The 12,256-nt window shown below is 35.8% G+C and overlaps 2 protein-coding genes across 2 annotated transcripts; both read left to right on the top strand.

The window, feature by feature from the left end:
* The first annotated feature begins 794 nt into the window (after window positions 1–794).
* LOC131548596 (regulator of G-protein signaling 17-like) lies at window positions 795–1,612 on the top strand. The gene has a single exon (XM_058790035.1). It carries the CDS (start codon window positions 846–848, stop codon window positions 1,437–1,439), a length of 594 nt encoding a protein of 197 aa, XP_058646018.1. The 5' UTR covers window positions 795–845; the 3' UTR covers window positions 1,440–1,612.
* Window positions 1,613–5,375: 3,763 nt separating this feature from the next.
* On the top strand, window positions 5,376–9,530 carry npffr1l1 (neuropeptide FF receptor 1 like 1). The gene is made up of 3 exons (XM_058790034.1): window positions 5,376–5,971; window positions 6,426–6,525; window positions 8,216–9,530. The coding sequence occupies exons 1-3, from the start codon at window positions 5,578–5,580 to the stop codon at window positions 9,024–9,026; spliced, it is 1,305 nt and encodes a 434-aa protein (XP_058646017.1). The 5' UTR covers window positions 5,376–5,577; the 3' UTR covers window positions 9,027–9,530.
* The last annotated feature ends 2,726 nt before the right edge of the window (window positions 9,531–12,256 follow it).

The following is a 12,256-nucleotide window of genomic DNA, read 5'->3' as shown; positions in this document are numbered from 1 at the left end:
CTTTTTGGAAAAACATTAAAAACAGAGCTTTTTGTTGAGGGTAATTTTCTTCTCTACTGCCACAGTGTGGTGACTTTTATTAATTCATTGGTGGCAAAGAATAGTTTATTCCTGCTATCATTGTTTATTTTCTTGCAGGAAAAAAATGTATACAATTCTTTTTAAATAAAAATAAAATAAACTTAGTTATTGTTTATTTTAAAAATATACAAACAATATATATATATATATATATATATATATATATATATATATATAAACATTATTTTTATTTCCTCACAAGAAATAAATTAAGAATTCCGAACGAATGACTCTTATAAACCGGTTCTTTCAATGAATCAAAATCATTCAGCGTCGATTGCAATGAAATGTGTGACTTCTTAAAATAGGAGGATTGATGATCTGTCAAAGCAAGTCTATGATTTTAAGGTGAGTCACGACGAAATAAGTTTGGCCATGTGAATGCTGTTTCTGTTTTAATATAGGCTAACAAATATAAACAATATGTTTAATATTTCAACTTTTTTTATTTATTTTTTTATTTATTTAAATAGCCTTTAAATTAGTTTATGCAAATGAAGACAAATTATGTCCGCCTAAAAAAATACCAACTGGTTAGCCTACCAACAAACAACATTTGATCCACGACATCTCAATTACTAACTGAAAACGTTACGAAATTAAGTTGTGACGAAGAATCCAGGAATTTCACTTTTCAGATTGTGGCTGTAGCAAATCAGTTTACGTAGCTGTTACGTAATCGTGACGTTTTTAAATAGCTGGGTTACCTGATTTCGAATGGATCGCTGCCAACTTGCATTCCTCAGAGAGTGTGTGGAGTTGAAATGTGGAAGAGGCATCAGAGACGTGAAGGACTGCCACAGGCGCCTGGTCAGCCGAAGCCCACCTGTTTTCTGTGCTGGTGTGGATGCTGCAAATGCCTCTGGAAAGAAGACAGAAGGATAAGTTCAGAGAGGCAAACCTGTACAAAGATGAAAAGCATAGAAGCAACAGAAGATCAGCATCTCACACTGGACGAGGTGATAGCCTGGTCACGGAGCTTTGAGATGATGTTGCGCTCTCCAAAGGGGAGTGATGTTTTTATGGAGTTCTTGCGGTCTGAGTATAGCGAAGAAAACCTTATGTTTTGGCTCGCCTGTGAGGAACTGAAGAAAGACACCAACCCATCAGTTATTGCTGAAAAAGCCTGCATCATTTATCGAGACTACATCTCCATTGTTTCGCTAAAAGAGGTCAGCCTGGATTCACGTGTGAGGGAAGGCATCAGGCAAAGTCTGGCAGAACCCAGCAGTGAGATGTATGAGGAGGCCCAGCTTCAGATCTACGACCTCATGCGCAGAGACCCCTTTCCCCGATTTCTCAACTCGGCTGTTTACAGGGATCTTCTTAACAGCAAAAGCACAATGCATCGACACTGACATAATCTTACAATACCCTCGCTCCCTCTCTTTGATATGGCCGAAACTTTTTTATATCTCGCAATTCTGACTCTTTTTTTTCTTCTTCTCAGAATTGTGAGATATAGCTAAATTCGCAATTGAGAGTTATAGACTAGCTACTCCAATTCTGAGGGGGGACAAAATTACTTTTTTTTCCTCAGGATTGTGGATTGTGATTTTATAACTGGCAATTACGAGATTAGGCTATATCTCGCAATTCTTAGAGAAAGAGAGAGAGAGAGAAAAAAAAACAGGATTGCGAGATGTAAATAGCCTGATTGTCTACAATGCGACCAGTTAGGCTTGAATTTAAGCACCCAGTTTGCGCTTGTGTAAAATTAAAAATAATAGTTTATATTTACAAAATGAGTATAGGCCTACACTAAGCCCTTTTAATGAAAGTAAAGGTCCACGTTTAATAGAAATGAAATTAGAAACAAATATATTTAAGAGTTTTATGCTATTATATTCAAATATTTTATAATGGCACAAATAATAATCTCAAGGTTTACTGGGTTTTATATGATTCTTTGCGGAGCGGGGCCAATAGTCCTTAAACCATTTAACCTGTTTAATCACAAATTTTTCCCAGACATGAAATTATCCAAATGATGTGTCATTAGTAGCCTAACCCTTTGAAATAATCAATAATTATTTTTCTGAATTTTTTTTGGAAAAGTGTGTGAAAGTGTTTTATGGTCGGTGTATTGTGTCGGTTTATTGTGACCAGTGGGATAAGGTGAGTACTGAATTAACATATGTCTGAAGTCATAAAAATTGTTATATATCTTAGCTATTTTAAACTGTTTGATCACATTATAGGGTTACCATTATGCATACAAAAACCTTATACAACATTGATAGAAACACTGAGATAAAAGACAAAAAAATTAAACCATCAACACATTTCAAAATTGTTCCTTTTTTTTTTTTAATCAAATTTTTTTATATTAATGCTACCACTATTACAACATCAATATTGTAAAAATTTTGTAACAGTTGAATTTTTAATTTAGTGCAATATTTTGTCATTTTCACTAACAACTGCCATTGGATTATATTTTATACCTAAATTCACTGTTATCCCACCGGTCACTATTGTGACTATCAGCATGTTTACTCATTCCATGACCACACTCAACAAAACTGAACATATGTGAATTCATATATTAATACTAGAAAAATCTTTGTAGTATCTTTATGTTAACATACTTTACTAGCCCTTCATTTTGGAGCTTTGATGCAGTTATCAGGTGCATTCGACTTGAAGCGGCGCTGCACAGAATGACATCAAAGTACCGCGAGAGCGAAAAGAGAGCCGACGGTTCCTTAAGCTTTCGAATCGTTCTCGCGATACTTTGATGCCACACACTGATCATTCTGGGCAGCGCCGCTTCAAGTCGAACACACACCTTATATCTTCTCAAGGTGCAAACAGGAATTAAACTGCTCTGGTCATGTGACAATTTGCACTAATCATGTGAAACTGCACATATTTAAATGAGACCCTTTATTTTTTTCCATATTTGCAGGAAGTGCACTTAAACATCAGTCAGTACGGTTTTTAGAGCTTTACAAATGAGAAACTTTTTTACGGTCACTATTTCTTACTCGGAGCTCGAGCCAAGCCTCGGGTTTGAGCCTCCTTCGAGGACAACGAGACAAGTTCGTTTATCATTATCTTGCAGGACTGAATGGGCAGGCGTCCTGAAGTCCTGAAACAGTTTCCGCCGCGTTTCTTTTTTATGTGTAAAGACACACAGTTTAACCCTATTAAGACAACGAATTTGAACATGTTTCTCAATGCATTATGCCTTATGAAGAATTATAACCTCTGATGTTTGCATATGTGCATACCAGTTTACCATTAGAACATTCTTCATGAATGACATGTTTGTACACCTACACTAACATACCATCTCGTCGCACATACAAATATTGTCTAAAATACCGCACTTTCATTGGCTGCTGTGCCTGTTGTCACGTCGCGTCAAATTTCACGTGCTCCATCTAAAGATGTTTGGTCCTGTCCGCCTTCCATACGGAGCCCTGCGAAAAGGCATAGAACCAGTTGCGCATTGCAGCCGGGGCACAGAAGACAAAAACCTGCTCATCAGACCAGTGGATTTAATACATACACGAGTATTTCACGTGTTAGAAGCCACAGGTGAGCAATCTTATTCTCTTTTTGACTGATGTAATTTTTTATATATAGGCTATATATATATATATATATATATATATATATATATGTATGTATGTTGTTAGACTCTTCTAATAGTGTTTGTATTTATTGTATTCTCATAAAAAAAAAAAAAAAAAACTTTTTAAAAATTCGAAAAATATAGTGACATATTCTATATTCTAGATGAGCTGATTAAGTTTAGTGTTTGTACTGAATAATTCTCAAAATGCACAACAGTGAAAACGAATTTAATATTGTTTTATGACTTTGTTATGTAGTTATTAAATCCTATAAACAACTGAAAAGAATTGCATTATTTCAGTATTACGTTCATGCAAATCTAGCCTCTAATTTTCATTATTTTCAAATTCCAATAGTTTACACTAGCACGAGCTCATTAATCAGTGTCTTTTTCCTGCAAAAATTATTTGACTAATAAATAATTGTGTACAACAATCTCATTTTTAAAACAAGAAAGTCCTTTTTGGTGTAATTGAGATATTTTCATCAGTCAGATATCTTAGTAAATTGTTGGCTTTCTTTTCAATATTTCTGTGCATCTTGTGTTTCAAGTTTCAGCTACTGAGTAAACCAATGGGAATATTTTACCAGAATGAATTGTCATTTATGTTTTTAAAGTGCCCCTATTATGGATTTTTGAAAATTACACAGCTCTAAGTGAATGAAAACATCCTGCAAGTTTTAAATCTGAAAGTACACCGTGTATGCCAGTAACGGAGTGTCTATTAACACTAAATGCAAATAGCCTGCCTTGTTGGCAAAGGCTATTTACACTTGCTCCTCTAGTGGACACTTACTTTACATCAGTTTCAGTGGCGTAGATGGTAAGGCGCGTTGATTTTGACGCGATCGACCTGTGTTCGAATTTGCCTTTTGCCGAACTTTTTTTCTCCCTCTTCAAATCTCATATAGATTTGGAAAGGCATTTATTTTCAATAAAAATGAAGGAAATAATCAAAAAGTTGAAAATAAAGTATTGGGTAGGGTTAGGGTAGGTGTAGGGAGAGCTTTGTCCCAATAAGGTGGCATCCATTTAATAATTTGAATTAAAACTATAATTTACACTCAATATGCTATTATTGCGTACTGTTTTATAATGTACTACAATACTGAGGTGTAGATAATTTCCACTATTTGCAATAAGTAGTATATAAAGCAGAAACTCTTGCTATTTTAACATAGTGTAAATAGAATCTATTGCTAAGAAAATATGCTATTTGCTCTTAGTGTAAATAGAATCTAATTGCTATTTACACAGTGTAAATAGCATCTATAGCCATTTAGCCTACACTTAGTGCAAATAGCCGCTGCCATAAAGTTATTGTCTCTCAAAAGAAAGAGTCGATTCTGAATCATAGAAAGGAGTCCCAAGCCGTTTCATGTTGAAGTCAAAATGAAACATTAGCATATTGCCCGCCTACTTGTTGGTCTTTTTGCATTGGAATGGAAATGCATAAATTCATTCTTTGTCACTAGGTGGAGCGGTAAAATAGCTGTTTCCCCAGTAGCCCCTCACTGCAGAACAAAGATCCAGGGGGCGGGGTTGGATCCACATCCAGGGGGTGGAGATTGGTAGGTTTAGGGGTGGGGATGGGTGGGTTTAGGGATCAGGGGGTAGAGACGGGTAGGTTTAGGTAAATGTAAGGTGGGAGGAGTTGGATCTAGATCCAACCACACTCCCTGGATCTTGTGTTCTGCAGTGAGGACCATCTTGTTTCCCCGGTAACGCTGTACACAAAGCATCACTGTGCATTAGCCTACAGGCATGATAAAATTAAATTGAGACCAATCGGACCAATCACTGCAGATTAGTGTCAAGCAAAGGAGGGGTTTGAAAAAAATGAATCGTTGAGCGAATCGTTTTGGAGTCGTTGAACAAGTAAGGTAAAAATAAATGCATATTATAAGACAATGAAAGTGTTTTTTGACCATGTATGCATGTCAACCTGTTGTCGGGGACTCCCAAAACCAAAATATGAACCTTTCATTATCCAAAATAGGGGCACTCTAAGATCCAAAATGAACAAAATGACCCCGAATCACTATGCTGCCAATCTCACTTCGGACAACTGCACGCTCCTGCCGTATTACATCCACTCGGCAGGGATTACGGTCAGCTACATCCTCTCCTACCTGCTGGTGCTGCTGCTGTGCGTGGTGGGGAACGGACTCGTCTGCCTGGTGGTCATCAAGAACCGCCACATGCGCTCAGTCACTAATCTCTTCATCCTGAACCTGGCCATTAGTGACCTGCTGGTGGGCATCTTCTGTGTGCCAGCCACTCTGATTGATAGCCTTATCTCAGGTCAGTGGGACATCATCTTCATCATCATTACCATGTAAGCAGAAGTAATCATAGTCTTCTATAGTGGTGAACGGAAATTAGAGAAGATATATTTGGTGTGTAACATAAAATAGATTAAAATAGGATAAAATCAACTACAGGGTGGGGGAAAACGTTTCACGTTAAGTGATGTAATTTTGAGAAGTAAGAAAGCGTAAGAAGTGTTTTAAAGCTTGTTTGTTTTGCAGAACATCACAGTTACTTAAGATATGAGAGTATCAATGCTTGAACATCACATTCTTTGTTTTCCTAAGTCATCCTATGACTTTCCAAAGAAGAAAAAATATCAGGGGATTGATTACAGTGGTCAGAGCAGTTTCTATTGACTTTTCAAAAGAGGAAAATATCCAATATGAAAAATATTCAATGGAACAGCTCCATTGCATTCAGATTTCTTTCCTTGATTTCTCCACAGGTTGGCCTTTTAGTCAGATCACCTGCACTTTGAGCAACATGATCCAGGGCATGTCAGTGTCTGCTTCTGTCTTCACCCTGGTTGCTATAGCAGTGGACAGGTAATGATTAGTGATTATAATAAATTAACCTTTCCACACACACACACACACACACACGCATATGTATATATATATATATATAGAGAGAGAGAGAGAGAGAGAGAGGCTATGGTGCTTTTTTAGGGTTAAAAATCATGGAAGATCGCGGCATATAATTTATTGTAATGCGTGCACTCAGGGAATACAAAACACTGCTGGTGGAAAATAGCCAACCTCAAAAAGCATTCCTTGATAATCCCAATCTTGCTGTGTTATTATGTGCTAATTTAATGCAATTTACTTGCATAGCAAAGAAGGCTTCATTCAGAAATGTTGGAAACAGTATTATTTTTGCAAATTACACAAAATTACATGGTTTCACTTACAATTTGGGGTATTAATGAATCCCAGTAGATTTGAATTACAGGTATATGTGGTTTACATCTGCACAGGATTCCTTTTATTGATCAAGGGGAAAAGCAACAGCATCAGCACGAAATGTCTAAAATATCAGCAGAATATATCCACACAATGGCATCTAACAAATTTAAAGAGAGATAAGGTTGTAACTGCTGTTGATTTGTTGGGAAATCCCTGCTGATGTTTTGAAGATGGTGATGTTGAAGATATGTGGAGATGTAAAACTGTAAAGAAGTCAGAGCTGTGAATTTACTTTTTTCCAGCTCAAAGCTCAAGGGTCCCATGTATTGTCACTCATTGTGACAACTGCTGTAAATGTGTTTTGAATGTCATACGTTTTCCTCTTTAGTGTGAATACTGAAGACTTCTCAGATTGACAGTAGACACGTAAGAAGCTGAGTGCCTGCATTTTGAATCTGTCACTTAATATAAACTTAAAGGCAAAGAACGATTTTTATATTAATTGAATTTAGAGGCAAGGTCAGAAATAACAACAACAAAACTTTTTCTGAGACGGCACTGCTGGCAGATCTGGCAGACTATAGATGCCTCAGATGAGATCAGACATCGCTATAGAAAATATGATGTAAACACTCCTCAAAATGTGTAAGCAGTGGTTTTCAACCCTTTTGACCTCAAGGCCTCTCTCCATTGTTCACAGTGATATCCAAATTTGCAGTAAATAGTTTTTCCAGTTGTTCATGAATTCAGAGTAATGATATTTCTACCCTATAAAATATTACAGAACTGCAAAAACATATATTTGTTATGAATATCATTCCATAAGAAAGTAGTAATTTGATTTTTGAACAAAGAGTTAAATATTGTTTAGATCTGGTGTGAAGCCAATTCTTCAGTCAATTTGCCACTGTTAATTAAATGAAATTTAAACAGCATATTGAACTGGTGTTATTTTATAATATTACCATATTACTATTACTATATTTTATTAATATGTTGAATTAGATTTTATTTTTATGTTTCATTTTTATATTCAGTGATTTTGTTATGTGCTTTTTCTTTTTTAATATGACTATTTAAATTAAATTAATTTTAATTTCAGGTTTAGGTTTAGTTAAATTTTTATTTCCAGTCATTTTAGTGTTTCAATTTAAACTTCTTTCAATTAATTAATTTCATTTAGTGTACATTTTTAATCTAATATTTATATTTTATTTTATTTCAACTTACTTTTAAATGAACAAAAATGTTTTTATTATTTTATTCTTATTTTACGATAATATCCCTCTTTTGAATTTAGTATTTAAGCATTACGCTTGTCTCTTGATAGGTTTATGGGGATTGTTTACCCTTTCCATCACCGCCTGAGGCCTGTCACTGCACTCTTCGCCATCATCTTCATTTGGCTTCTCTCTTTTGCCATCATCTTTCCTTCTGCTGCAACCCTGACGGTCATTCACCTGGATGACATGTACATGGTCCAGGACAACCAGATCTATCCTTTATTTGTGTGTTTTGAGGACTGGCCCAGAGCAGACATGCGGCGACTCTACACCTTGGTCATCTTCATCCAGGTGTACCTGGCCCCGCTGTGTCTCATAAGCATTCTGTACACCTGCATCGCTGCCAAACTGTCCAACAACCTACGTGAGAGTCAAGTCCGATCCAAGAGGAGAATGAAAATCATCAAGATGCTCGTCATGATTGCCATTCTCTTCATGGTCTCCTGGCTTCCGCTTTGGACTTTGATGCTTCTCACTGACTATCAGGATCTGGACCGCCATCAGATTGACTTCTTGAGCAGCTATCTTTTTCCCGTAGCTCATTGGCTGGCATTCTTTAACAGTGGTGTTAATCCGATCATCTACGGCTTCTTCAACGAGAACTTCCGGAGGGGCTTCCAGGCCGCTGTGGCCTGTGGCTCCTGCAGATCTTTAATGTTGGAGATGTGCTGCACACAGTTTGTTCTCCTGCCTCCCAACAGAGTATCTGATGGGAACCATGGTGTTACCAGCAGGAGGAAAGAGCACTGCCTGACTGTAATGCCGCAGGAGATAGGTCACGGTATTCAGGGAATTCTCCTTGAGGACAAGAATGGAATTATAGATTCCCACAGAGTTATTGGAGCCTGGATGGAGTGAATGGTGCAATCGAGGAGCTTATATACCAGGAGAAAGCTATAGCATTCCCAGTTTGCTTGAAATGGTGTCACACCAGTTCTGTCTTTGATTTTGCTTGAAGTATTTCAGGGCTTTCAACCAAATTCAGCATATTCAAGAGCAGACAGTCTCATTTAGTGGTTTAATTTAGATTTTACCACTGGACACTGGCTTTCCTTATTTAAGGAAAGTCTTTTCATTATTTCAGACGCAGAGAACAGGATGTATCACACATGACTGGGAATGAATAAAATCAAAACAGCAAGAACAATCAACATTCTGTTCACATACATGAAATTGTTATATTTATTATATCTATTAAAAATAATGTTGTAAATACAAATATTTATTCATGAATTTACTTTAATTTTACCTTTTTATTGTAAAAAATAAAATAATATATACCGTATTGTCCCGAATATAAGACGGCCCTGATTATAAGACGACCCCCCTTTTTCCAGATGTACCTTTTGGAAAAAGGCTTTTTGAAAACCAAATCTTGTTTTTTTCTCTCTCTCTCTCTCTCTCTCTCTGTAAAACACATTTATTCTTAAATTATTTTCATATTGCATATTTTTCCAATTCTAATTTTTGTTTTGAAAGTATGGTAAATACTGGTAAAATGTACCAATGACATTGGAAAAATTTTATATACCATTGAAATAACAGGTAGCCCATCTGAATTATATAACAATTAGGCTATCCAACTCATAGTAGCCTACCAAAATGTTATTATCAGTAGACGTGAAATCTTATTGTAGTCTTCAAATCTGGGTACTGTCTTATGTTTTAAAATCACTTACAGAGAAAGTTTGGTCCCATCAGGCTAACATGACAGTCACGATCATGCTGCTGTAAGCTTTTCTTTTTCATTTGTTTTCATTCGCGATCTTTACAACACACATTACATTACATATTTCATGGCACACTCGTTTTATGCGTTTTTGGCGCCACCTATTGTTGTGGGTGTATTATTGACATGTCAAAGTCTAGACCCTGAATATAAGACGAATATTTTCCAAGGAAAAAAACATCGTCTTATATTCGGGTCAATACGGTATATATATATATAAATTTAATTACATTTATAATATTGTATTTATTTATTTAACATATATGACTCTTAATTCACTCATAATTCCCATTTAGACCTTCTGATTAAGTTAATTTGTGTATTCTGTCAGTAAAAATCATTTTTGCTGTGTTTCTGATCAACCATGTGCTTTTGTGGCCAGTAAATGTGTACAGAGACACCAGTGAAAACAGAAGGGCAGCAAACTTTCATGTTCATGATTATGTGTGGATATGTGGAAGGTGTATTGTGTCCATTACTATAGACTAAAGTGACGTTTTGAAGGGAAATGCACAGAAAAAAAGAATGTGTTTACATATAATGTGTTATAATTGTATGTGTGGTGACACCATGCCATTATTCTTGAATATGAATAGAATTCTTATCAGTGTCAGTTCAGTTCTTGCTGCCCTCATTTAAAATGCACTTCAGAAGGTTTTATTACCTTTTAAAGCACCAGATGTTATTTTGCTGATATGTTTTCATGAATAACGCACACCTTTATACAAGTTTTAGGAATTATAGCTGAAGAAAAACATTACCTGACTGGAAAATAAAGTGATTTGTGAAATGTGACCCCTGTTTATCATGGCCAAATTTTTCATTGTAAATTTATCAATTACAAAAATATAATCTCATTGCTTCTTTTTTTGAATAAATTCAAACATGCTCTGTTTTTTGTGCCATGTGACTTGTAAAACAAGCATCCATTTTCACTCTTAAGCATGACATTTAGACAGCATGTCATCTTGTAGGGTTGTTCCAATCAGAAATAACCTCAAAAATAACCTCTTCAGATGGCCATTCACAATAAACTGCCAGACACAGGCCCAAATATTTTTTGTTTGAATCAGAATCTCTGAAACAAATGGCACAAAAGCAGTCTGGGTCAGTAACCCTTCAAACTATACAACTTTGTATAATTTATTTACCCCCAAGGGATGCATATTACCAATAAAGGTGCTGAAAGAACAAAAAAAAAATCATTCTATGAAAGCATACAAAGTTACTTTTCATTTATTTAAGCATGTTTTTTGGTTTGCCTTTTAAAAGTGGATATAGCACAACCAAAATAATTTGTAAAGATTTGAAATTAGGTCTGGAAAGATGTTGTGGTGCACTCTAAATTACAGTAATTTTTGAGATCTACACCCTGCCACCCTCTCAGGCTGAAGCTTCGACATAGACATGATAGAGAACTTCAAATGGAACACACTCTCAGTTAATAGGTAAGGATATTAACGACCAGCAATTTGTTTTCTTGAACAAGTCATAGCATGTGTCAAGATATTTAGAGAGAGCGATTACAAATAAAATATGGAGTTACTGTAGAATGTTTTGGTTAAAGGTAACGACTTCACAAAAACAGTGCCTGAATCACATTTTATATACAAAAGAAGCCCACTGCAGCTGACTTGAAACTATTTTTGTTTTATTAACACCTTCACTGTAAGAAAAATAATCAGTAGAAAAACTAAGTCCTGACAGAAAATAACCACTATATTTTCCTTGAAGTTTACAGACATTTCCTTCAACCCTAAAGTTTTACACAATGCAATGTGTAAATTCAAAATCAATATGGAAAATTCCTTGATATAAACACAGAGTATGTTGATTGGCTAAGAATCTTCTTAGCGCAAAACTTTCACAAGCAGAGAGCATTTCTGATTGGTTAAAAAACGTGGATCGCCTTCTGCTTGTTCCAGAATCGCTGAGCAGACTGATCGGCTTATGACATAAAAAGTACCGCTGGAGCGATTGGAGAGCAGACGACTCTTCATGCTTTTGAATTGCTCTCGCGGTACTTTGATGTCATTCGCTGACCGGTCTGCGCAGCGCCGATGCATCTCGAACAAGCCAGTGGATTAGTGTAATGTGGAACACTGACTAATGTGGGGCACCTAAGCTTCAGCGCGTTTATCTCTTCTTTTACAACATTAAAGTGAACACGATTGGTAGAGGTACAGGAAGTACCTCTTGTAAAGTTCACTAAAAGGTCAGTGACATAGGATTTAGACAAAATTAATGTTAAGGATACAAATCTGTTATAAATAAAACAATGTTCTAAATTGTTATCAAATTATATTTGTGATGTATTTTCACAACAAATTTTGCAATAATATTGTTAAAATGTGTTAAG

Source organism: Onychostoma macrolepis, chromosome 10, assembly GCF_012432095.1.
Source record: "Onychostoma macrolepis isolate SWU-2019 chromosome 10, ASM1243209v1, whole genome shotgun sequence".
Classification (NCBI taxonomy): Eukaryota; Metazoa; Chordata; class Actinopteri; order Cypriniformes; family Cyprinidae; genus Onychostoma; species Onychostoma macrolepis.
The sequence above is the reverse complement of the archived record's forward strand: the minus strand, read 5'-3'. Positions and strand labels throughout refer to the sequence as shown.